We start from the raw sequence: 27,601 nt of genomic DNA, 5'->3' as shown, positions 1-27,601 counted from the left end.
ATTGTTTCTCTGCTATTCAATAAGTGATGCTCATTTCAAAAGAAGCTTATTTTCTAGAATTTCTGTGTTTCGTGTGAAGTACCCGTCAGCCAGGAGACTGCCTTGAGACAAGCTTATTCATTCCATCACCTGTCTGCTGCATTTCTCTGAGCGCTTGCCTTGTGTGCCGCCAGCTTGACATGCTGCAGGGAGTCCACGATATCTCCCTTTATTAGAAACCCGGCTTTAACATGGGAAGCAGCTCGGTGCTGACATGCAGGGCAGATTGATGGGCGCTGTGCTACTTTTAAATACAATTTTCTGCTGGTTTGAGGGGGTTAATTATATCTAGGTCACTGTTTTTTGATGAGATCTAAGGATGTGTACCAACCAACACAAGCAAAAAAAAAAAAAAAAAAGCTGCATATAAGCAAGAACACAAACACAAAAACGCATTTGCATGTATGCGTGCTTGCACAGACAATGCACACACACACACACACATACACACTGCACAGTGAATCCACAAATACAACATTCAGAAGCCTCCAGAGCAACTAAGCCACTGGATGGATGCCTGGAAACTGGGTCATCGAAAGCCTTAAATGCAGTCTTTTTTTTAAATTCCAAGTAATTCTTTTAATCTTCAACATCTTGCATTTGCATTTGCATTAGATGCTGGAGAATATGTTGAGCAGTGTAACAAGCAAAAACAGCCCCAGATTGCAGTCTGAGCGGAACTGATGGCCATGCCCTCAACAGTGTCGCACTGTGTGACAGAACATTCTGACCCAGCAAAAATCTGATCAAATTGTTACCAGTAAAGGGTGCAGTTCAAGGTTGCAATGTACAGTACATAGTGTGGAGAATAAAGAGCATCTGTTGATAGACCCCACCTTTAATTAATGTGTAACGTTAAGCTTTAGTATAATTTAAATGGGTGAGATACATAAAAAATTTCACATCCTGTACAGTTTTTATGATCAGGGAAATTAGCTACAGAGACAAAAATAGTTTTGTGTACCAGGCTGTACACATGTTTATTTCTGCCGCAAAGTTGGGCATTTTAACATTCTGCATTGGCGTAATTTTTCAGCCAAGGAGGTTGCCACTTGGTAAATGCATGCAAACAGGTGTGCATGCATGTAACTTTTTTGCTATCTAAATATTAAAAAACAAAAAAAACAAAAACAACAACAATCTTTTCACATGGGCAAACAGAGCAATCAGAGGTGACACCAGTGGTAAAACCCCTCCTGGTCTCTAAAATCTCATCCTCTCAATGGTCAGCTAATTAGGTCATTCTCAGTGGGGGTCGTTCATATAACCCTTGATACTGTCATATACTGCAGGCTTAATATTTAATAAAATCAGCATTAATTCTGAAGCTGTAAATCTTCAGTAAATGTGAGACATATTCTCCCACACTCATAAAAAGCACTCCATTGTACTGTACTGGCTTCTCCCTGTGGCATGTTGCCTTTCTGAGCAAACTGGAAACATGTATGGTCTCCCCTGTATAGCTAGCACTGTGCTCTTCACATAAATGTATGGCTCTGTTCTCGCTACAAAATAAAAACACATATTTGTTATTAGACTTTGTGAGCTATTGCTGTGATCCTGCACTGATGTCACAGAGATAAATCCAAGCACATTTCTCATCCAGGGCAAATAAATTCACACTCTGATTAATGAAAGCCGGTACTTTTATGTTCACTTGAGTAATTTTCAAAGAATGTCTCACGACTTGCAAGTGAGCAATTTTTAGACATAAGAGCAACGAGTACAAAGATCTGTCCTTTAGGGTGGCAAGACACATTATTCTGGACTGTACCTGATCAAAACTGAAACCATTTATAAAACTTGTGCTGATAGGATACGCCTTCACTCATCAAGTTGCGTGAGAGGACCACACTTAAATACATTAATTTCGGTGTTGTTGATGGTGGTAAAGGAGAAGCTGTGTGTTAACTTCAAAACACACAGAAAGTTTTAGTTGAGAGAAGTAAACAAGCGCTGTAAGTACAGATACTTTTTATTCTTTTAAACCAGTAATTATCTGATGTCTTAAGACAGAGATCTTGGAGACACCACAAAATCTGTGGAGCAGTTTGTCACAAGTCCAGAAGTAATTAGAACCAAGGTAATTACTGAAGGAGATCAATTTAAGCACAAGCTGTTACGGATATTCTGAAACAATAGGCAGATAGCCGGGAGCTTCCTACGTTTGGAAAACTAAACACTAAAATACTAGAATTAGCCAAGAGCCAAGTGTCTTCTCGCTATACAATGCAGGCCCAGTACGCCAAGAAGCACATTTCCAAACTCCGTGAAAGTGCTTAACTGGCATGAACACCGGTGAAGGTTAATTAGGAGTGCAGACAAATCATTTTATTGCCTTTAACCACAGTTTGGTCCAAAGAAAACAAACTGTGAGCACGATTCAGCCATTAGAGAGGCACAGTCCTAGAGTCATTCTTCTCTCACAGAAACATTTCAGCATTTAACTTCGCAGCAACAGTGGCCCGTTTCCCAAACACTGATCGCCAACTTCATCAGCTGGAACATCATTATGCAGATACTGTTCTGAATTCCTATCTGCAATTTTCAGATGCACCCTGGAGTGTTGCATTATTAGGCTGCTGCTCTGATTTATTCTCACTGATGCTGTAGATCAATCTAAATGATGCCTTTCATTTCATGGGTTGTTTGGAATGATGCATGTTAGCGCTCTTTAATTGAGATGTTCAGCCCCTCCTCGGTGTCCCCTCCTGACATTTACTGGGGGTTCCGATGAAAAAGAGAATTTGCATATCAAACACTGGTTCAACCGTTCTCCCGGGAAATACTTTTCTTCCGTATAGCATAGTTATTTTCTCTGTTGTTTGTTTGTTTGTTATTTCTTGCATCATGATTATTTGATTATGTTAAAATGAATGTGTCAGGAATGTTTACTGCATGAGGGTAGGTGACGTGAGGAGGAGTTAGGAGGATCTGAGGGTTGCTGTTTATGAAGTTCAGTGAACAGTGTGATACACGTGTTTGGGCAGACTTGAGTCCAGTGTTTGAGAAAGAATTTAAAATCTACGTTAGGATATCTGAAAGTAGAATGCACACACAAAGCACAAATTTCACAACAAAAACATCTGATAATGTCAAAGAGCAAACTGGGCCTCTCGGCACATGCGTGAATCTGTACGTGTTGGCTTAGAACTACACCAAACACAACGTCGATCTTTTCTCTTACAGCAAGGTGCCCCATCACATGTGGCAACATCCCCCCTCTCTCTTCTGCCATCACCACAACTAGCCTTCATAAATAATTAAAGATTTAATCTGTGATATTTTCAAAAGGTCAGAGGCACAACAAAGAGAGAGAAATGCCAGTCCTTCCTCTGCAGGAGCACATTCGGTAATCACTCCACACTGGGTTTATGTTTTCACCTGAAAGCTCTATCAAGTGGGCCAACAGATATGATGATGTGTGTGGAAGGCGGGTGGAGTGGAGTGAGGAAGAAGAGGTGGGGAGGCCACCATAACCAAACAATGTTGAATCTGCCATTGTCGCAAAGACACCTCATGAATGTTTCATCCTTTTGTCTGGACGTGGGCAGGAGTGATGTCTGGGGGGCGCTTTGTCCCTGAGACCTGAGCTACTGTACTTGGTGACAACCCGGAGAGGACACCCCCACTTAGCCTGGTCACAGGTTTGGAGCAAGAGGCCACGCGCACTTTTATGCATAAATGTCTGCTTCATGCATTAAATGGATGTGGTCCTGATGGATTTCTTCTCCTGATGCATTATCAATGAGAGCTGCTCTCTGCATCACAGCCCCGGCCCAGACAGAAAGGGCTCTATCATCTATTTCCCTCTTCAGTGCCTCTCTCCACTAAGAACCAATGGAAATTTAAAGAGATGCCTCAAGGTGCAGCGAGGCGCCATTGAGGTGGTTTTGTATGTTCTGCAATTTGAAAGGTGCAAATAATAACTTGGGAGAGCACTTGGAGAGCGCAGACCTCCACCCATGCCAAATGCCCTATCAGGCAAAGTTAGAGAAAGTGAAAAATAATTTGTTTATCCACCCAGTGATTCGGATCCTCTCCAAAATTTAATGGGCTCTTCCTTGGCCCATGCTACACCCTTCTACCGAGTTTTATGAAAATCAGGCCAGTAGGTTTTTCTGTAATCCTGCTGACAAACAAACAAACAAACCCAAAAACATAACCTCCTTGGCAGAAGTTATTAAAATAAATTTCTGCTGCTTCTCATCATGTACATAATGTATACCAGGCCTATTCAGCTGTAAGCCCATGGGCCACATCCAGCCCAGAAGCAATCTCCGAGTGGCCCAGCATGCATAAATCTGATATACCGGTATGACAAAATATATAAACTATATGTAGTGTCTAGGAGGAGCTAACAAGTGAGCCATCTTGCTTCATCCTCATCTAGCTTGAGTTAAATAGACTGCACTTATATAGCGCTGTTATAGTCCACTTCACTCATGGTGCTTTTACATTACACGTCACATTCACCCATTCACACACTGGTGGCCAAGGCTACCATACATGGTGCCATCTGCTACTCAGTAACCATTCACACGCCGATGTAACAGCCATCGGGAGCAATTTAGGATTCAGTATCTTACTCAAGTACTTTAACGTGGACTAGAGGAGGGTTCAAACCACCGATCTTCTGATTGGTGGACAACCCTCTACCTCTGAGCCACAGTCACCACTGAGTTACAGATACACAGTGCAGATAGGACAGGATGTATAGTGCAGTATGGCGACACCACCAATCATATCTTTCACAAATCAACGTTTTCTCCTGTGATGCAGTTCCAACCATATCTAGTAGAGTTCCGAAACAACTTTTTCCTGACCTTGCAGGAAAATGTCATGAGGTGAGGTGTGTATGGAAGGGAGGATGAAGACAGATAGAGTGTGTTACTGTTACTGCCACTTGTTGTGGTTCTGTGCATCGATAGCTGTTTTTAATTCTGTTTCTGCACTTTGTGATGTGCCAGGGTCAGATATGTGACAAAAATATTTATCTAATTTCAAAAGTGAAGCATAAACACTGACATTTTTTACAACATTCATTTGCATTTGTTTAAAATTTGTCCTTACTAAAAGCTGGAAAAAAAAACAGTTTTGAATAAGCTGCTGAAAATGTCTAGCCCATTTACATTTCCTGGTTTTAACATCCTGCTCATTTGAATTTGTAATTGAATAACCTTGATGTATACCATAGAGTACAACTGATTAAAGTTGCATCTGACCTTTGAAATCTCATCCTCTTTTTATTGTGTCCCCTTCTTTAGTAAGCGTATTATGCTAAAGTTGTAAAGTTGTCAAACTGAGTGACCATAGTTCTGGGTACTGAATATGCAGGAGTTCTAAAGCAGAGCTTTTTATTGAAATCATATTCATATGCCGTCCACTCCGTTAGTGCAGCTGACTCATCTGCTTGTTCTCTCTCTCTCAGATTTCAGCATGGAGCTGAAGGTTTTATCTCGTCATGCCACCCTGGCAGTTAAATGTAAGACTTCACTGGAGTAAAAGTTTTCCCTACACTTTGATGGTGCTGAAGGTAGCCTTGGTCGCTCTCTTTTCCTCTCACACATGCTCACACTTCATGACACAGTTGACTAGTATTCTCTTTGTGCTGTCTCCTCCATAAAGCTGGAAGAGTGGGATGCTGTCAGACAGATATGAGAAGCTGATTGTGTTTATCTTGCAAACACAGGGTACAAGACTTTGATTTGATGTTGTTTGTGCCTTTATAGTCAAACATGGCACCAACAAACCGCTGAAGGTTTTGTTTCAGGGATGTGTGTGTGTTTTTTTTGTTTTTTTTTAATAAATTAGGTAATCGTTATCTGCATTGCTGTCCGCCTGCCAAATCAGCACCTCTCCTCCACACATTTTCTCACAATTTCATGTACCATCTCGGTTCACTCTCAAACCCAATTATCTTTCCTATCTTATTTTCATATCATCATGTCTTTTTGCTTCTTGCTACTGTCTTCTTTTGTACTTATTTCGAGGTGTTTTGTGAGTAGAGAGTACGTGGTGGTAGGTAAAAAATACAAGGAGGCAGAAAAGGTGTCGGGGGATGCATGTTGTGGGCCAGACTGTAAAGAAGATATTGTCGCGACGACACCTCACCAGCAGTGTATCTTGTTGTTCCTGTTCTCTTTACAAAGTCCCGCTCTCATTTTCTACTTAGTCCTCACCCACGCCTTTTCCCTCTGCCTGTGCTTGTTATTCGTCATTCTAGCTATCGACGTAGTGTTCCTGAGTATATAGGATGGCATTAATTAATATAATATGGGTCACCGTGCCTTTAAGAGGGTCGTTCATCCAATATAAAGAGGTCAAATGTGAGATCAAATTGTGTAGGTGTGAGAGAGACAGTGAAAATGGGAGTGTGTGTGTGTGTGTATGCATAATTGCATTTCTCCCTCATCTGATGCTCACCTGTTCTCTGGGTCTGAGGAGTGTTTACTTGTCAGAGGTTGTGTCTGGTGTCCTTTGTTTGTAGCACCCACTGTTTTTAACCTCCACTCTGCCTTTGAGTTAGTATGTTTCTGTCAGGCAGCAAACCCAGCTTGGCAGGCCCAAAACAGCCAGCCTTTCCATTAAACATTCATGAACTGCAGTGCAGTGGCACCAATGCAGAAAGGTCACTCAAGAATGATCGGTTTAGTCGGGTATAGCGCCACGCATCAACACGCCTGTCTATAATAAATAAATACGTTCCCCACAGACGTGCACCTGGTAACCCGTTCTTTTCATAATAGAAAAAGAAAATCCCATCGTTGCATGTTTTCCCTGCTGAATACGGTATTGAAGCAAATGATGTCGGTGCAGCCAAATATAAGCTACTCACTCCCATCCAACACCTGTGTCTTTGAATGATGAGGTCACTGATTGTACCACTAAAAGGAGCAGTTTACCAAAAACACAGCAGAACTCATTTTTTTCTCTTATGCAGAGTGTGATCCATCTGTCTAGATATTTTTTTGATATGCTGAGGTCTGGAGATATACAGCGTAGCTCACTCTGTTGTAGGACCCAGTGTTTTGTGGGAATTTTGTGTAAATTTAAATATCATCAAGTATTTTCTAATGAAATGACACAATCAGAGACCTTGTTCGAATAGTTTCCTCCCTATACTCAGTGCTGAACAGCTGGCAGACATGATTTGGTAAAAAGTAGTTCCTCCACAATGGGGTCTGTGGATTACTATGAATAACCATGGCATTGCATTTGAAAAGAGACATGCATGTCGACTATTTCTAATTTAATTCTTTGGAGCTTTGAGCACCAGAAAGGGCATATTACAGTGGTATGAAGTTCTCCTGATATTACCAGAATCCTCCAAGTCACATTACTGAAGTGTGTTATTATGTTCAGCGGATGATGGTGAATGATGGCTACAGGCATTTAATAAACTCAAAGAGAGGACTTTTATGTATATAAACTACAAGAGAAGGTGTCTGTGTGCCTCTACCGACTACAGCTCTTTGTTGGTTGCTTCTTTACAAACACAACCTCACCTGCAAGTCATTATGTAAGCACGCAAATATGGATGTGCACCAGATGCAAATGGTATTGTGCCAGCATCAGCCCTTTGGTTTGCATACGCTTACAAACAGTCTTTGTGTTTAAGGACAGTTTTCTAAAGTACACTGCAGTGATGCTGTACAGACAGTCTGTTTAAATGGTTATTCAGTTTGCATCGTGTCATTGCAGCATTAACCTTATCATTTTATCTTCAGCAGTTGTGGGTTGTTTAAAGCACACAGACGTAACTCAGGCCATTAGAGAGTAATCACAGGGGATCTGATTCAATGGACTGGGAAGGGCTGCTAGAAGGGCCAGCAAAACAAATCACATTACACCTCAATTAACACCAGGGAGGCCTCTGGAGTCCAGTTTCATTCTCAGCAATAAAACTCTCTGTCTCTTTCTAATGCACTGTCTGCATGCAAATAATCCACATACTGTACATCTGAGGTAATGAGAGCAAAAGTAAACAGACTAGAAAGGAGTGACACGTTTACTGTACATGTATGATCGCGGCTTAAGCAGAGCTGGTTACAGTACAGAACTGCGGCGTCTCTCTCTCTCTCTGACCCCACTCGTCTCACTTGGTTAATTATGAAATGCTGCATCTGGCTCAGAGGGCAGCAAGCTGATAAGTCCACCCTGTGGAGCAGCCGGTGTCCCCATCACGAGACAAGGACAGTCCCACAGAGCGCCCACTGTACAGCTCAGGGCCAATTACCCACCTGCTGCATGACTGCAGCTCAGAGGTGTCACTTCATGCTAATACCAGTCCCATAATTGCTGTTGTTTTCCCAGTTAGAGGGTTATGGAAATGAGATCTTAGCAGGTTTTAAAAGCCACTCAAATTAGATCATATAACTGGTCGGCTTTGTTCGGATCATTAGATTCAAGAGTGGGAATTACTCAGAAGAGACAATGCCAACTACTAGTATTAACCAGCCATTAAAAAGTGACTGGGAATATTTGGTAGCATATTAATCTAATTAGGTGGTAAATGGAGCTTAATTATACCTGTTGAAACTTAGTTTTGCAGCTACATTATTTAAAGGCAATGTTTAATGTCTGTGAGGGGAAAAAATATTTATTGTATAACGTTAAATCATCTTGTCATCAAACGTAGCCTTTTAATGTGCCGACAATTATCATCTCAAACAGCTATATTGCTATTGCTCTGCTCTAATGAGGGAAGTCTACAAAAAAGTAAATAAAAGTGATAAATACATACAACAGTAGGGAGAGCACTTACTATTTCATTACCTGCTTCGTTATTGCTGTCACTATCTGTTTTTCACACTGGTTAAACAGTGCGCTGGAATAACGTGCCTCCTGTTAATTTCACAGTCAATTCCAGAGGCTGCATCTCACTCTCCGTCTCTTTGCCATTATTTCCCCCAGGACATCGCATGAAAGGTTCTGAAAGAAGGGAACAATTCAAGGTCAGAGAAAAATTATAGATGCTAGAGGGCCAAGACCTCTACTCCATTGTGACCATCACGACAATCCATGATATTGCCATTATTTCTGGAGTGGTTCAATGTTGTGCACCAAAAAAAGAGAAAAAAAAAATATCAGTACAAAGCTTGGTCTCACAGGGCTGCTCTCTGCAAATTAAATGTACAGATGTTCAATAATTAAAGCAGAAGCATTGTGTTCAGCGGCACAGTGTGGTACCAATCTTATCAGTACAAGAGCTACGTCCAAAAAAGATATTTCGAGTGGAGATGCATCCTTCATTCAGCTGGCCTCCGACTCTTGTGACTAATCACTCAGCTCCATGCTTCAGCTGGCTTTTGCCTCCAAACATATTAGTGAAGATGATGATGAGTGACAGGGACTTTTACATCTCGCCCCAATTAGCGAGCCACCCTTGTTGCCTCTCAACATTTAGTATAGGAGGAGGGTTGACACATGCCCATCAGTCACTCACTTCTCCTTTTCCCCTCCCCCCTTTGCCTCCAGACTCTCAGGCCTGTTGCCACCAGTGTCACAGCCAGACGCCATCATTCTCAATGCTCCTTTTCCCCTTTTGAACTGCAGACTGAGACTCAGCACAGCGAGTCCAATCAGTAATTTCAGTACTGGAATATATTTTTTATTCATCAGGTTGTTTACAAATGTTTTTGCTGAATTAATTCAATCTACTCTTGCCATTGGGGGGAGTTCTGAGGAGGTGTTAATCTTAAAGGGATTTCATTTCAACAGTTTCCTGCTCTCCCAGAAATAAAACTGTTAAGGACAGACTGAAAACCCTCATGTTTGTGGCATGACAAGTTAATATCAGTACAAGAGCTATCAGTGCACAATATTTCAGAGCTTCAGCCACAAAATATGTGTGTGGCAGTGTGATGGATGTCCATGGTGATGGTAACATGAGCGGACACACTGCAGGAATGCAATTTCTCAGGTCTGAGCACAAGCAGGGCATTACTCAATAAAATGGTGAGGTTTTAGCACTTGAGCTTTTAGCACCAAATCAAGAGACGATTCTCAGAGATTTTGAAAAACATCACCTATTGGTGTGAGTTTGTTCTGCTGTAGCTGTGACACGAACCATTGCAAACCACTGAGGAGTGATGTGATCAGGGGGAGCTGAATGTTGTTTTTTCTCATGATGCAGTAGAAATTCAAAGGTGTACAGAAAAAAAATCTCTAATCAATCCAAACTGGTAGATTTACTTTAAACATTAATAGCAAGGGGCCTAGTCTCTACTGTGTTTCTTTAAAGGGCATGTCAGACATTTGAGGAACACTGTGTTAAATGCATCCATTTGTTTTATCGATCTCTCTTTCATAGGGTGAAAGTGAACCATTAACTTCCTTCTTTGCTCTGGGACTTTCCTGTATTGACCCATTCTTGTCTGGGACTCTTCCAAAGTGAGAGTGCAGAAAGGGAGGTGAACTGTAGACACTGGAGAGTCGATAGATGAACAGAAGCTTTAAAGAACGCAGAGGCCTTTAATTTAATGCCTTTGTTAAACAAACCAAAAAACAATAAAATATAGTTCTGCTGTATAAGGCTATCTGCTTCCTTTTAAGTTATACTTTGCAGGATTGTCGGTTACTGTAAACACACTCACCAGCGAAAGTCAAAGTAAAAGCCAACCCCAGATTAGCTCTTGTTTGGCATTTTGTTTTGCTATATTTGTGCTGTGTCTCTTGGATGCATGCCGCTTACGACCTGGCACCTGGTTGCTAGCTCTTTATAAAGCCCCAGCCTCACCTGAGCGCTGTGCAGGTACCCACCCACAAATGTCCTGAGCACAAAAAATAAGATGAAAATACAAGCAGATGGCAGAGTCTCTGCAGAAAAATACAGTGCTAAACATATCTAGAGGGTCATAAGTGATGAGAGGGGAGTCTATATGTTGTTTTTGGGGAAAATCCTGCATAGTATATCCTAAAAGGAAATGAGAAGAGCTGATTTGATTGGCCTTTATTGAAGCCCACCAGAACTCCACCAGCTGATACTGTCTTCATCCCACTGATAAATTTATCCTCATTCAGCTTCCTCTCCACATTGCAAAAACTGCAACAATTGGTTGTTTGCAAGCTTGCACCCCAGTTTGGACTTGCCATTGCATTTGCACCCAGTTTTAGGAAAATAAGAGGCAGGGGTGTCAAAGCTCTCACCATGTGCTGCCTCACACAAGCCATGATAAAACCTGCAGTGCAGTAACAAGGAGTCAAAGCTCTGCATGGCTTATAAGGCTTATTAACATTCCTCTCCAACTGAAGCTGAGAGAATAACAAATATTGAATGTGACTTTTAAATACAGTAACTGTGATATTCCCATTTGAGGACTGGCAGCGTGCTGTAAATGAGTGGAACAGCAGTGTGTCGTAATGTGGATTGATACTCTCATAATAACTGTGCTCAACTAAGCAGGCTTTCAAAAAAAAGCCCCTTCAGCTATCTGTCGTGCTCTTTTTATTTCTCTTTCATTTTTCGTACTAATGCAAATTTGATTGCATGGCAGACCAGCTCAAAGCACAACCGGTCCCACATTTCTTGTGGACTGACACGCTGATATGCATGGTTGTGAATGACTATACATAATGAGTTTTACCGTTTATGTGTTATCATTGCTTTATATTTTTGCATATTGTGTACAGCGTTACTTTATTTTAAACTTTAATTGAACGCACAATAGTGATGTGTTGCAAAATGAACAGTCAAATTTCAGCCTGATCCACCAAGAAAGACTGATTATTCAATCTTAGTTTCAAAAGCCATGCATTGATTTGAAAAGTGTTTAATCTACTTTTGGACAACAACATAAAAACAAGTCAGTATTTTAAACTAAAGGCACTGAGACAATCAGCAACTTTTATCATTCGGCCCTCTCAGAATGCAACAAAGCTCAATGAAATGTTTTACATCTCAGTTTAATTCATGTCCTTTAAAAAGACCTCATCGACATGAAGGAGGCACAAAGCCCCAATCACCCTTGCAACAATAAACAAAGCATATGCCACTAAATTTCAACAGTGCTCTTAGTCAGTCGGCCTTCTACATCCAAACCAGATTGAACACTTCTTATTTTAAATAACTGGAAACAAACAGAAAGTGAAACATCCACATACCCATTGATAGTGGACATTGCTGATGATGTAAGCTCTCCATACTCCTTTGTTTCTATGTCTTACTTTTTCCAAGATTGTCTATGAATTATTCTATCAGAAACTACATGTTTTGCTAATGTATCAACCATGTCCTCCTTGCAAAGGAATCATTGATCATACTAATTGTAATGTCTGGTTGGCATCAAGGGCACAATCCTCAAGTGGTTTGCCTCCTATTTATCAGACAGGTCCTTCTGTTAAGATTGGTGACCTCTCCTCGTCTTCTGCCCATATCACTTGTGGTGTACCTCAAGGTTCTATCTTAGGGCCCATTTTATTTGCACTGTACATGCTTCCGTTAGGCTCCATTTTCCTGCCAGCACAATGTCTCCTTTCACTGTTATGCCGACGACACACAAATTTACCTTCAGTTAAACCCAGGGGATTCAAGCACTCACATCCATCCTTAACTGAAGACTTTTTTGCCATCCAGGATTTCACATCCTGGATGGCAAGAAAGTCTTCAGTTAAATGATGATAAAACAGAGGTTATTGTTTTTGGTCCCCCCAGCACCACTTAGGACCACTCACATCCTATGTTCATACCCATGCCAGGAATCTTGGTGTGTTAATCTCCTCAAGGCTTGACTATTGCAACTCTCTGTACCTGGGTGTTGGTTAGCCATCTTTGTCTCACCTGCAGCTGGTGCAGAATGCTGCAGCAAGATTCCTTACTGGCGCCAGAAAAAGAGACCAGTGCCAGCATCTCTGCACTGGCTACCTATCTCATACAGGATTGATTTTAAGGTTCTTTGTATTTGTTTTTAAAGCCATATGTTGGCTGGCACCCAAGTACATTGCTGAACTTCTCTGCCCCTACTCCAACTCCCGACCTCTTAGATCCTCAGAAAAATGTCTTTTAACTGTCCTACGATCGAGACTAGTGGGTGAGGGAGTGCCTTTGCTGTAGCTGCTCCAAAGCTTTGGGAATAGCCTTTCGGCTTTCAATCAGTTGGTCCCCCCTCAATTGACACTTTTAAGACAAATCTTCTATGGCCTTTGGTTGTTTATAGTGGTTTTGATATTTTAGTATTTTATAATAATTTCTACGTATGTAATTATTCTTACTGGTGTTATTCTGTTTTATATTTGTGTGCATGTGATATTGCTATACTGTATATTTGTCTCATTCTTCATTCTTGTACAGCACTTTGGGCAACTGTGGTTGTTTTTAAATATGCTATATAAATAAACTTGATTTGATTTGATTTAATCCTGCACTCACAAAACACACACAGTGTACAAGTACAATGCTCAACATCTGAGTTGTAGCTAACACCTCCCTCCACATACCATTGTTTATTCCTTTTCTTGACAGCCCTGCTTCCAGCTCTACAAAACTCCTTCCTGTAACAGCAGGAAAATGGCTGTCTGTGCCGACTCATCAGCCCTATGTCCACAAGACAACATTTTCTCCCCCCTATCCTGAACACGGCAAACTCCCATCTATCCTGCCAGACACATTTGCCTAGTGTGACAATGACTTCAGAACGGCCCCGTGTGGGAGGAGAGACCATTTGTTAAAATCAGCCCACGACGGTCCATACATCAACCACTCTGAGGAGGAGCGCACTTCCAGGAGGCCTTGCCTTTTTCCTGGCTGTCCAGCTACCCATCTGGACGGCTGAGTGACGACATCAAGGAGATTTAGTGCGGAGTGAGTCTCAGTGGGCCTGGTTGGGACAATCCCGGTAGATAGGAAACTGTAATTACAGCTGGGTGGGAGACTCACTGGGAGTCAGGAGCCTTGCTGAGATTCGATGTCATAAGGCCAATAGATTCCTGGGTGCCTGGAACAAATGGTTTCTTCGGTTGTCAGAGCAGAAAAAAAGAACTACAGAGTTGGGAAAATTTGGCTTCAGAGGAGGTGATTTACTGTTTTAGCTGTCTGCTTAGTGACATAATTCTACCCAGATGGGAATATTAAGACTCTGAGTTCACATTCTGACTTATGTATGAGCTATTCAACATTAATAACACTTCAGCAAAGCCCATTTCACTTCAACTGTCTATGCTAATAAACTAGGTACCTATATAATTTCTGCAGCATATAAATATTTCACAGTCTCTCATGGTATTAGCAATCTGCTTTAAGGATCCGCATGGTAATGTTTATAGACGACAGAGGGGGGAAACAATGGACATATAAATGCAGGATATACCCTAAGAAGATATTTCCTCCAGCCCTTCAGTGACTCATTTGCAATATCTGCAGGACTTAATTAGGGTCAACACAGGCAGTAAAGTGCCAACCTGACCTACAGAGACACAGAGATTTACAGCAGGGTCCGCACAGCCTCTGGTGATGTCTGCAGCATCATCCATTTCTAAGTCTTCTTGCTTCATCTTTATTTTCCACCATCTCCCTGTTTCACCAGACAACTCTGTCATTCTTCCTCTCTGTCATTCCGCTGCTCCCTCTTCCTTTAACCTTTCAAGCCACAATCTCACTTTCTCCCACTCTCTCTCTATAAATATCTGTCTCCGAGTCTGTCTTTCCCCCCTCTCCCGCTTGCTTTTGAAGAGAACAGGGGAATCTTCCAGCCCCCGTGGATGTGAACACCCACTCAAGGTTAGGAGTACTGCAGCTGCAGGAGCTAACAGACCAGGGTTTCTGCTGTCATGCAGGACTTATTGAAGACATTTGTACAGTCCACAGCATTAATAGCCCATGCTGTCAAACACAAACTTACTTATCTGCTAATAAAACTGAAGCCAAAATTGAATTTTACAGTCTGAAAGGTTCTAATACAATGTGATGTTTCAGTCTGCCTCCTCTTTCCCCAAAATAATACTGCAAAACACAATTAAAGTTTTATATCCTATTTAGCTGAGTGAAAAACACATTCTGTATCCTCATCCCCGGCAAAGCAAAAAAACAACAATGCAGCCATTTTATGCATCAACCTTTTATGATTTTCTCATTTCTCTTGGTGGTCCAAATGGATTGCGCGCATTGCAGAACTATACATAGACATGCTTTCAACTCTCCCTGCTGGCAGCCGACAAAAACAAACACACAGCCATATCACAGCACATAATATCACGCCCCTGCCATTCCAACATCCAAATGTATTGAATTTCAGCTTATTCTGCTTGTAAGTCTCACATGATAAGAACGTCTGCAAAGGGCTTAAATATAAAATGTAAATGTAAGATAACACTGCAGATACAAAAATTCAATATTCCTCTTTTTAATGTTTTTTTCCTCTTAATGCTGTCTGATGTGGATATTAAAATGAGGTCAGCCAGGCCTGACGAAGAAATTACATGATTTAATGGCACCCCAGGGGAAGTTTAAATATAGCTCTGCATTATAACTGGCGTCCAACAGCACAGCATGACATGAGTTCATCCATAAACACTTCAATCCTGGATGGTTTTACAGTGATCAAATACTACACGTCAGTGAAGACCTGTCCATCTGTTTTAGCAAACATATTTACTTACAATCAAATATCTCATTATAGGGAAAACATGGGTGGGGTTTAGGAAGTGGCAATAAGGCTGCGTGTATGTGATTGTAGGCTGAGGTGCTTTCCCATGCACTGCCACTAGGTGGAGGGACAACCCATATCTCTTGTAGGCAACTGATCAAAACCCTTCTATTTGTGTGAGCATTGTAGACTCTACAAAGTGTTTTATGAACAGACATAACCTTATTTTTAATCTAATAAACATCCAAACAGAAATAAACCCATGAGGCAAATGAATTCACAAGAAAAAAAGAATCAGTCAATCTAACAAAAATATGAATAGAGATCGATTAAAAACATGCAAGCAGATCAAAAATGGATTAGTATTCATCATGTATTTAAGGAAAGCCCATTTTACATTACATTCACATGAAAGCAGTGTAGATGGAGACTTCCCACTGGGCGCTGTGGGCAGCTTATTCCCTATATACACCGTTTCACCATTCATCTGTATTCAAGGTGGGAAATCTCTTTCATGGAGGTTTCAAAGTAATTTCCCCATCACAACTTAAAAAGGGAAACCGCATCTAATAATCTTAAATGTAGAGAAGAGAAGCCGGGGTGAGACATACAAGGATCAATCCTGTTAGGAAATTAAAACATCAATCAATATCAAACAGGAAGCAAATAAAATGAAGTCCAATCTTCAGTCATGTTGAAAAAACATGAAAGACACTAGCTGAAGTGTAAAATGGAGAATTTCCCTGCGGAGATGATGAGCCTAATTTTGTGATCCTCCTTAAACATTGATCAACTTTGGTCAAACTCACAATGACAGTATGTTCAACAGCGAGATAAAATATGTCTAAAAGTTTGATGCTGGAAAATCCAAATTGCCCAAATGTGCAACTGCATAGAAGAATTAAAAAGAAACATTTGCAAAGCGAAAATGAACAGTGCCATCCAGATTGACATAGCTAATGAAGCCTGACAGATGTAGGTTACATCTGGTCCCACTGGTAGAAAGCAATCCTGTAGTGAAAGCAGGGAGGCACCAGCCGCTGTGACAGCTCCATTCAGGACTCCAAGCTGAGCTAAGAGGAGGTGAGAGCTGCGGATACCTTTAATTTACTAAGACTGCGGTATGCTACCCTCCATTCAATCATTCCCTCTATAACAGTTGGATGCAAGCCGACTACTCCAGATTCATGATATGTCCTTTTCTCTCTGCTTCACTCAAACTGCAATACCAACGATCTCCCAGCACTCTTGTCAGCCTTCCTAGTTTACCCTCGTGCAAGTGTCAGCCTGCGTTCCCCCCTCCCTCCCTGACAAGTGGTCTTGAGTTATTAGACAACACCAACCCTCATCAGTTAGTGCGAAGTGAGGGCAGCTCTGAAGTGATGGCGTATGACATGTGTCATCCCACAGGGCCTGAGTGTTTTCAGCCAAAACATCACACAATGCATTCAAAGAAGGCCTCATTCTACAAGCTTTGCAATTCAAATGAAGACTTAAAAACTCAAGACACATGTCAAAGAGACAGCACAATTTCCGATTGTGGTGGGTTGGGAAAGCAGGAAATGATGTCTGTCAAACGGTGAATGGTTGTGAGGGATAGAGTTTCGTACCTATAGTGATAAATGATTTGTGTTAAAATGACATAGAGGGGGTGGGGGGGTATTAGACAGGCTGTAAAATGTCCCATGTGGCAGTTCTTCAATCAAATGTGCTCCCTGTCCAAACACACTCCGGCAGAATAGCCTAACATAAAGTATACAGAGAGTGTATAGCAGATACCTTGATTTAAAATGTTTCCTCTCACAGCTGTTCAGACATGCACATGCATTCCAAACTCTGAGTTTCCCTTAACATTATCACTTGGACTGTCTGCTACTTATATTCTGCCTGTGCACGCCCACTGAGAGACATGCTCTCCAAAACAGCAGCAAGTCAGTGTCAATATGTAAAGACATACCCTCATTACATTTACTGTCACAAAATACTGCGCATATTCCGGCTGACTGTGTACCCACAATCTAAATGCACCACAAGACCACTGAGTAGGCCTTGACCTTTTACTAACAAACAATCTCTTTGTGTTTGCCGAAGGGAAAATCTCAACAACGCAGGCGGGCAACAAAGTGTCGACAGCCTGCATACAGAAGTAAGTTTACAAGGCAATTTTGATTTGACCTATGCCAATAACAGAGTGTCTGATTTATGACACCTCAGTAAATCATCAACCAGGAAGACTAACTGCAGAGACTGCAAATTGTAGCACACCTTCCTGCACTAAACATCTGTGTGCTCTGCAAGAACAATGCCAGAGTGGCTGTAGGGGGTGTACAGTGTATCATTAGGCTGAGCTGGACTGTTACACATAACTGCTTAAAGCTGTGCCCTGAAACATAATCTATTTGGCTGCATGTGGTCAATAAAATGCTCTTATTACTTACTGTGCATTTAGGACAGCAGTCCAGCACAGTGAGCATAAGTTTAAGCCCTCACAATAATAAGCACTGGCCCTCCTGAGGAGTACTTGAGCCAGATTGAAACGCCAACTCAGCCCCGGATGTAGCTGAACCCTCTGACCTGTCAATGCATAAAGGCAAGATCTATATCAAGAGCTAGAAAAGTGCTGCATTATATTACCACGTTATCATATAGATCAATTTTCAGCAAATCTGTGTCACATTATGTGTATTAAAGCAGCAGGGTGCTGCAGTGCTTAGCGTTGTCACCTCACAGCAAGAGGGTTCCTGGTTCGAACCTGGGCCCAGGGTGATGTAGCCCCTCTATGTGGAGTTTGCATGTTCTCCCCGTGTCAGTGTGGGTTTTTTCCGAGTATTCCAGCTTCCTCCCACAGTCCAAAGGTTAATTGGTGATTCCAAATTGGCCGTAGGTGTGAATGTGAGCATGTCTCTATGCCTCAGCCCTGTGATAGTCTGGCAACCTGTCCAACGTGTAACCCGCCTCTTGCCCAGTGTCAGCTGGGATAGGCTCCAGCTGACAGGATAAGCAGTTACAGAAAACGAATGAATGAATTAATTACTGTGTATTTAGCCTTGACTTCATTTCTGTCTAAACCATGTTTACTGGATTTTAGTGCATATATGAAAACAATCTGTAATGTGACTGTGAAGATCATCACTTTGAAATCAGGTTACTGTGAGCATCACGCGCACTGCTGATTGTGCATTTTGGTGTGTACTACTACTGTATCACTGGACTAACAATTCACAAAGATAAGATAAGGCTACAATAAATCTAATCTGCAAACAAACCATAAACATCTGCAAACAAACAAGCGTCCTATATTCCCCAACCATGTGTTATTGACCTAAAGGCTTGGCCTAAAATAAGGTAAACAAATGACTATATCTAATTTTGTTCAAGTGAAAGTACAAATATGTCAGTGTAAACATTCTTAATTATATATTAAAGTGCTGTATTCACATTCTTATAAAACAGGGACAATAAATAATAACAAAATGTACTTTAAGTATCAAAAGTAAAAGTAAATGTAGGAAAATTGGCCCTGTGAGAACAGTACTAATATATATAATTGTAGAGGTAATATTGGTGCATTAGTTGGAGGAGGTACATTACAGCACATATTTTCTAAGATGTTTTGTTTGCAAAAAATATCTTTACAAGTAGTTAAATTTGTTTTTGTAGCATATAAAGAGTGCAATTTGCTCTAAAATGAAGTACAAAGTAGCATTACAGTAAATGGAAATACTCAAGTAAAATACTCAAAGCTTAAGTATAATGATTGAATAAATGTACTTAGTTACTTAGAATACCTTAACAAGACAAACTGGCAAATTCAAAGATAACACTTAGTTTAAGATGCAAACTAGGTGCTAAGTTTCACAAGTGTCGTTATTGGATAAATTGAAAAAGGAGAAGAGAGAGCTGGCACATTAACAGGATATCGAAATAGTGCAATAACTGAAGTGTGACTTTTTTTGAAGAACTCCCCAACGCATAGCGATGTTCAAACCCAGCCACAATGGGAGGCTGAACCGAAGCAACAAAAGGAGGAAGTTACCTTTGTAAGTGAAGTAAAGCTCACCGGTGGTTATATTACCTGACAGTCAAACAGAGGACACAGACAGTCGCTGCTGCGCGTCAAGGAATATGGCAAAGACTGCGGGTAAAGGCAACTTAAAACCACATTTGAACCAGAATGGGCTGAAAGGCGAAGATATCAATATAAATGGCTATCACAGCAGGAGAGAGGTATGTCTGTCAGCGGCTGGATTTACTCACACAAACACGTTTGTGCGCCAGATTATTTCGTGCGTCTGTTTCATGCTTCCTGCGTAAAGTCAGATATTTGTTACTGTTTCCCTGCAGAGATTGTCTTGAAACTGAGCAACAGTTACGGGGCTCTTTACCTGATACGACCTCTGTGACGTAGGCAAACTTTGTAACCCATAGAGGCTGCTCACCTGCTGCATATAAACCACCAAAATCACACCACTGCTATACTTAAAGCGTCCCAGGCTATATGCGCGTAAAAAAAAGTTGTGCCATTGTGTCTTTTACGGTACCAGTAGTTGTGACGTGATATTTAAGCAACCCAAAGCTCTATATGACGCTATTTACATTTTAAATAATTAAAAACTAACCGCATGATCTGCCTGCTGTCGTTCTTATTATAAAAGAATGGTTAGTTCCTCCAAAAAGAACAATGCAAACCAAACAGCAATAAATTAACAAACGACCCCGCCCTGAAACTCTTCCCTGTTGCAACAGCAGGTTTCTTTTGCCTTCAGGCTCAGTCTACAGGTGAGGAAGGTGAAGCCACTTTGTACTTTCGTTTACATTTGTGTTTGTTTACACTTAAGCCTTTTTGTTACCTTTTGCCTCATTATGAAAGTTGGGTTACTTAAGTTTGGTGCAGATGTTTGTCTATGCAAATTAAGTCACCTGCTTTGAGGCTAAGATTTTTTTTATGTATAATCCCATACTTTATGGTTGTAATTTAACAATGTAGCATAACACCACTTGTAACGGTTTCACTTAGTCCAACAATTTAAGTTTTTATTTATACGTTTTTTGAATACTTTTAATGCCCGACACTCAAGCGATGGATTTACCTGAAGTCTGATATGACCATTAGCATCATGGTATCAGTTTTTGTGAAAGGAAGCATTAACTGGTGACTTTTCAAACCCTAGTTTAGTTAGTTAGTTACACTAGTTCAACAACACTTACCACTGTTTTAAGATGCTTCCACAATCCTCTTTTCTGGACAGATAATTAAAAATAATATACTCCCTGTGTTACACAAAAAACGATTTTGTTTATCTAAGCTGCAAGTGCTTCACCAAACAAACATGGCAGCCGGAAGTGACATATCTCCTTGGTGCTGCAGATGGTGTCAAACAACTGTGTTATCAAAACTGCAACCAACACAGGTTTCTTTTATCAAGGCCAATATTGATGATATTTACATTTTCATAAGTATAAAGGTATTTATTAATTTTGTCGTTAGAGTCATTCCAAATAAAGCCTCACTTCTGGCTGCCATCTTTAATTGAAATTTGTGCAAGTTGCATCGTTTCAACAGCTGTTAGTAAAATCTTTTTTATGCTGGTTTATGCAGCTACTTCTGCTTTCCAAAGCAGTGTATTCTCTGTTAACTCTCCTTAAGCATATTTTGACTTTCTTACATTTAGAAAAAGCACGACGCTTTGAGTCCAAATCGGCTTTTCAGTACTGTCATTTATGCTGGTTTATACCGTAGACTCACATTATCCATTACTGTAAATCATCTTCTTTTTATTCAAATGTGAGCAATGCAAAAATGATCCCATATAGCAGCTTTTACTTGGCGTGACCTTGAATAATATGTGGGTGTCATGGTGGTGGTGCAGTGGTTAGCCTTGTCACCTTGCAGCATGAGGGTTCAGCCAGCTGCAGCCCCTCTGTGTGGAGTTTGTATGTTTCCACAGTCAGCATGGGTTTTCCCCAGTCTCTCTATCTTCCTCCTACAGTCTAAAGACATGCAGGTTAAGTTAATTGTTGACTCTAAATTGTACATAGCTGTGAATGTGAGCGTGATGTGTTGTATGTCTCTTCCCTTTGTGTCAGCCTTGTGATTGACTGGTGACCTGTCCAGGATGTACTTACAGTGCTTTGCCTCTTCTCCAGTGTCAGCTGGGATAGGCTCCAGCCCCCCGTGGCCATGTAAAGCAGGGGTGTCAAACATATATGGCCCATATGCCAGAGCTGATCCACCAATCCAGCCTACTGGTTGACTTTTTGCACATGCAATATTGATGCATTTGTGAAGAATAAGAGCTGCCAGGTGTCAGGAGCAAGTTAGTTAGTAGCCTGCTTCGTGTAAAATGCTGCTTTAGAGGCTTTTCCAGTCTTACCAGTAAAAAAAATGTACTGTGGTCTTAGTTAAAGATATTTAACATTGTGCAAAATATCAACCAGCAGCTTCAGTACAAAGGAATCAGTGTTAAAACAGTATGGGTGGCATATTATTGCTGAAGCACTAGCAAAACATTTGGCAGTTTCTTCAGTTTGACACCCCTGCTGTAAAGGATAAGTGGTTACAGATAATGGATGGAATGGAGAGACTTAAAAATATGTGTTAGTGACGTCTGGAAGTGCAGCAGTAGGCCACTACCTCCCTCCCCTTCTCCTCTCCCATCCCTTTGTTTGAAACTGAGCCACTTTTATTCAAACGGTATTGTTCTCTCTTGTCTTGTCTGCAATGTAAGAGAGCTTATGTGGGCCTCTTGTTGTATAGAAAAATGGCCCAGGGACTGGTGTCGCCTCCAGGCAGCACAGGCACGAGTCCTTTGAACAGGCCCCCATGTACGTGGCTGTCCTGACATACCTGGGCTTTGGCATTGTCACGCTGTTTGGCTACCTCAGAGATTTCCTCAGAGCCGTGGGCTTAGAGAAGTGCCACCTTGCCCGGGAAAGAGTGGAACAGAAGGTACGTAAAATCAGCACAAACATAGGCAAATTGCAGGCATATACACATACTGTAGACACACGCATGCACCCAGACAGTTTGAATAGGGGAGCATGCACGCCTTGGGTGTCAACACTTTTTGTTTCCCCCTAATTATTTCAATTTTTGCTCTTAAGCTCCCTCTCTGCCTCCTTCCTTCGTGTTACTCTGCACTATAATGTTGCCATGGGTGAGACGGGACACCACAGAGAATATCTGTTGAAGACCTAATTAAATCTCAGAGGATTCAAGTTCTTTCTTCGTTACTGTGCTTCAGATCCTAGATAAGGCCCCAACACTGCCACATGAGAGCCATTGTATTACCATAGATTTGATTTCTTAAATCTTAAAAACCACACTTACTGTTAGATAAGTTAGTAGTAATGATTTGTTTTGCGTGGCTCATATTAAAAAAAACGCTGTAAACTTATAAAAACAAATGCTGTGAGCATGTTTGGTTATTATTTTGATAAGGCAGTGTGTCCATAGGCAGAGACAATAAAGCAGTCTCTCCAAGGAATAACCAGGAAGTTTGCTCCCTGTGTTTGACAACAATCATTTGCAGTGTGAAGTTAAGGTAAGACTGTAATGGTGGCATCATTGGATCAGACATACAGAAGGGGGGGGGCTAATGAAGGCAAATGCTCAAATAATCTTGGTAAGTAGCATTGTCAGGGGATCATTGTGTGTGAAAAGATACAGGCAGCGTAAAGACCACAGCAGTGTAGATCTGAATCTCCTACCAAGGTAAAAACTGAGAAGGCGGTTTGAATGTTTATGAGGTAATTACAGAAGTCACCTGCCGCGAGTACAAAGGTAGACACAATATAACGAACACCTGTGTGGCCATCAAGAGTTAGGGCATCTCACGTGAATGATATGGAAGAGCCCCTATTTACAGGGCAAAGTGCTTGAAGAGGATGGGCAAGGGCATGTGTCAGGTCACAAAACTAAAGCAAATAATGCATAGTTTGTATTTTAATTTCAACATGGTACAACATATAAACATGGAAGAGATTTGTTTTCCTTACGTCAACTTACTTTGTTGTATTGTTTCACCACTCTGTGACACCCTGGCACTGGCTTACTGTGAAGCTGTTGATGATGCTTCTCTTTGCTTTCAGGCTTTCATACCTCTTTATCAAGATTTTGAGAATTTTTACACTCGAAACTTGTACATGAGGGTACGAGACAACTGGAACCGTCCCATATGCAGCCTGCCGGGACCTGTATTTGACCTGATGGAGAGGGTGTCCGATGACTACAACTGGACCTTTAGGTACTCTCATCCAGTCATCTGTGATATAGTATACTAGACATATTCTAGTATAGGTCTACATACTGCTCAGCTCAAGAATGTTTAAAATGTCAATGCTAAAAAGCTTGTTAGTATTTAATTTTAGATGTAGTCCATGTGTCATCAGTGAGGACATGTCAGTCCTAAATTCTTTGACACAAGTGAGGCAGCTCTGTGTTGCTCAGCAGGGTCAGGGAATACATAAGAGCCACAGGGAGCGGATGTGACATTATGAATCAGGAAAGAGGGGTAGTCAGGGTGGATTACATGTTTTAAGAGGTTCAACCAGACTGGAAAAAGTAGAAATGGAGCAGTCAGCTTGTCTTCAGTGGTGAAGTTTGGTGATAGGGTAAAGAGGTGTGGTGGCAAAACAACTATTTAATGAACAGTTTAAAGAAAAAGTCTTCACACGTCGGCTGTCTTTCTTGAGTTTTAATAAGCATTCATGAATGGAGTCACACACATGCAACCGCATGAACAGTCAGTCAGTGAGTGAGTGCCTAGATGTTCTTCAGCCATGCTATCTTTATAGTTCCCAAAACACATGCATGTCAATAGTCAAAATATGTGGCACTCAGGTGGTTTCTGCAGTAAGCATCCCTAAGACACATCTCTTGAGGCTCACAAGGACACTTGATGTGGGAGCCTCCCTGGCACGTAACCTTTAACCTACTTCCATTAGGCCTCTGCTGTATCTAACACTGCAGTAACACAGTAGGGGTTAAATGAGCAACACATATCATTAGGTGAGAAGTTCAGTTTCATCAAAACAAGTAACCTTATACAACACATGCAGAACACACTATAGGTTAAAAAGGTCAAATACCATAATTTTCCATCACAGAGGCATGAGGAACGGTTTGTAGTGGTGTGCAGGTTTACATGCGCAGTCAGAGGAAGTAGGTCAGTTGATGAAATGGAGCAGTTCTCCTAAAATACTGTTAAAACTCTGATGCTAATGCACAGTGAGGCTGTGAACTTACATCAGCTTGCCTTATTGCAAGAAGCTATTACACACCTTCCATCTTTTCCCAATTTGCATGTTTATTTACATATTATAGGGCAGCATAATGAGTTGTGAATATTTGATTATATTCCCAAAAAGAAAATGTCCAAGGAAATTGGAATAATGAATGCTGATACACACGCAGTCACTGCTGTTTACCTTATATACAGTAAACATCGCTATAATTGCTCCTCATGAAATGAACTCCACTGACAAAGAAACAAGTTCATGATTAGCAATTTTTTTTAATTGAATGTTGATTACTTTTTTAAATATGTAATTAATTCCCTGAGTGTGTGTGTGTGTAAGTAGAAAAAAGTAGGAGGCAACAGAAAGTGATTCCTAATGTTTACATGCTTGCAGGTTTACAGGGAGGACCATACCCAATGTCATCAACATGGGCTCTTACAACTACCTCGGTTTTGCTGAGAACAATGCTGATTTCCTGAAAACGGTGGCAGAGACGACACGCCAGTATGGGGTTAGTGTCTGCAGCACAAGGCAGGAAATAGGTGAGTCTGTGGTCAGTGTGCAGTGGTACAGATTTAAAAACAATGTGTGGCACTTGTTTTCTTAAAGCTACAGTTCACTACAGAATCAAAAACATACATACTCACCTCTTACCTGTAGTGCTTTTTATCAATCTAGATTGTTTTGGTGTGAGCTGCCAAGGGTTAGAGATATCAGCCGTAGAGATGTCTGCCTTCTCTCCAATATAATGGAACTAGATGGCAGCTTGTGGTGCTCAAAGTGCCAAAAAAATACATTTGAAAAACTCAACAGCAATGTCTCTTTCCATCAATCATGACCTGGTTATTTAAGATAATCCACAGACCTTGTTGTGAGCAGTTTCATGTAGGAACTATTTTCTTTTTACCAAACTACACCTGCCAACCATGTCACCGCACAGAAGGAGACGTGCATCTACTCATGCATAAGAGGCTCATGTTTGTGACAGCGCAGGATGTAATCATAAATGGTGTCCCCCTCCACTGAGCTGTAATGTTAGCCACCTCGGTGGTGCCAGGTAAGCTAGCAGTAGATGCATACTTCCTCCTCTGTGGCAATTCAATTGACAGGTGTCGCTTGTAAGACAGAAAATAGTTCCTATGTGAAACCAGTCACAGCAAGGTCTGTAGATTAGCAGAATCAGAAATACTTTATTGAGCCCCAGGGTAATTGTAAAACGTTACAGTCGCTCTGATGTATAGCATAGAGAATCATAGGACAGTAGAAATGTATGTAAAAATCTAAAAAGAATTTGCATCATGCTACAATGTTTGACACTAATATATAAAATATTTGAAAATATAGAAAATATGTATAATATGATAAGTATGAAATGTGTGTACAAATATGTGCATTATGCAATATTACAATGTATAAATGCAGTATGGAATTTTTTAAAAATATCTATATTATGCTACAATGTACAACACAATATATACATGAATAGAAATATGAATAAAAAATACTATGAACAATATGTGCATTGTATGCTCATCAAGTGTGTTGTTGGTAAGAATAAATTATTATACTGAAAAGAATATTGCCCAGTTAAATTACTGCATCAGTCTCTGTACAGTTAAGACAGTGTTGCACAGACTTATTGTACCTTTAAATCAGTATAATATATATATTGAAATATAATAAATAAATCATGGAATTAGAACTGCTGACGGCTGAATTAAGTCCAAGAGTGTTTGACACACTGAGGGAGGAGTTAAAAAAATTGACGGCTACAGGCAGGAGTGACCCTCTGTGGCACTCTACTGTGCATCTTAGGGGACTCTGGCACTGAATGTACTCCTGTGCTTGACCAGCACATCACTGAGTGGGTGGTAGACACTATCCAAGATGACCCATAACTCAGACAGCATCTTCCTGTCTGACACTGCCACCAGAAAGTCCAGCTCCACCCCCACAACGTTTCTGGCCTTGCCGATGAGTTTGTTGAGTCTGTTGACATCTGCTCCCCTCAACCTGCTGCCCTAGCAAACAACAGCAAACGGGATAGCACAGACTCATTAAACATCCTCTCCATTGTCCAGCAGATGTCGGACGACCTCAGCCTCCTCAGAATCTAGAGGCGGCTCTGGCACATGTTTGTTTTGTTTTTTGGCTTTAGTGCTATCGAGCTCCATTATATTGCAGAGAAGGCAAACATCTCTGTGGCTGATATCTCCAACCCTTCGCTAATCACACTAAAATAGTCTAGACTGATGAATAGCACTGCATGTAAGAAAATACGCATTGTTGATTTGGGGGCGAACTATCCCTTTAAGTTAGTTTCAACAAGGGTATTCATTTTGTCTTGAGTGAAAAAGGTCCACTTCATAATTCAAGTTAAAAGAGCATATGGCAGGGAATGTTTTTTACTTCATCTTTCAGTGCCTCTCATTTCTTACATGTGCATCTATTTTAAAGTCTCCGGCAGACCTTGATGACACTGACTATAAGTTGAGTATCAAACTGGAAATAAAACTCCATCTCCCTCATCACATATGCCACGATTTATTATCTTTCTCATGAGTTATACTGCCCGCGTGTTTAATTATCTTCCAGTGGCTGCAGTGTAATATGAATTATTCAACCTTTGTTGAATTATGTACCATTTGGGCATAAGCTGAGATCATTACATACTGGTCCACACTGGGAGGTGGGGGAAATTATATCATAGTGGAATGTAACATTATGAAACTCCCTGGACA

General features: G+C 41.0%; 1 protein-coding gene across 1 annotated transcript; it reads left to right on the top strand.

Moving 5' to 3' along the window:
- Positions 1–19,670: 19,670 nt before the first annotated feature.
- On the top strand, positions 19,671–26,977 carry LOC126407135 (serine palmitoyltransferase 3-like). Its single transcript, XM_050071819.1, has 5 exons — positions 19,671–19,847; positions 22,378–22,569; positions 23,712–23,866; positions 25,254–25,413; positions 26,795–26,977. Exons 1-5 carry the CDS (start codon positions 19,746–19,748, stop codon positions 26,975–26,977), a joined length of 792 nt encoding a protein of 263 aa, XP_049927776.1. The 5' UTR covers positions 19,671–19,745.
- The last annotated feature ends 624 nt before the right edge of the window (positions 26,978–27,601 follow it).

This window comes from Epinephelus moara, chromosome 19 (genome assembly GCF_006386435.1).
Source record: "Epinephelus moara isolate mb chromosome 19, YSFRI_EMoa_1.0, whole genome shotgun sequence".
NCBI lineage: Eukaryota > Metazoa > Chordata > Actinopteri > Perciformes > Serranidae > Epinephelus > Epinephelus moara.
The sequence above is the reverse complement of the archived record's forward strand: the minus strand, read 5'-3'. Positions and strand labels throughout refer to the sequence as shown.

Excerpts from the sequence above, each read along its gene's own strand:
- LOC126407135 (XM_050071819.1), top strand. The coding sequence starts at position 19,746 with ATGGCAAAGACTGCGGGTAAAGGCAACTTAAAACCACATTTGAACCAG. Across the intron at positions 22,570-23,711 it reads GGGAAAGAGTGGAACAGAAG|GCTTTCATACCTCTTTATCA; the intron begins GTACGTAAAATC and ends CTTTGCTTTCAG. Across the intron at positions 23,867-25,253 it reads GACTACAACTGGACCTTTAG|GTTTACAGGGAGGACCATAC; the intron begins GTACTCTCATCC and ends ACATGCTTGCAG.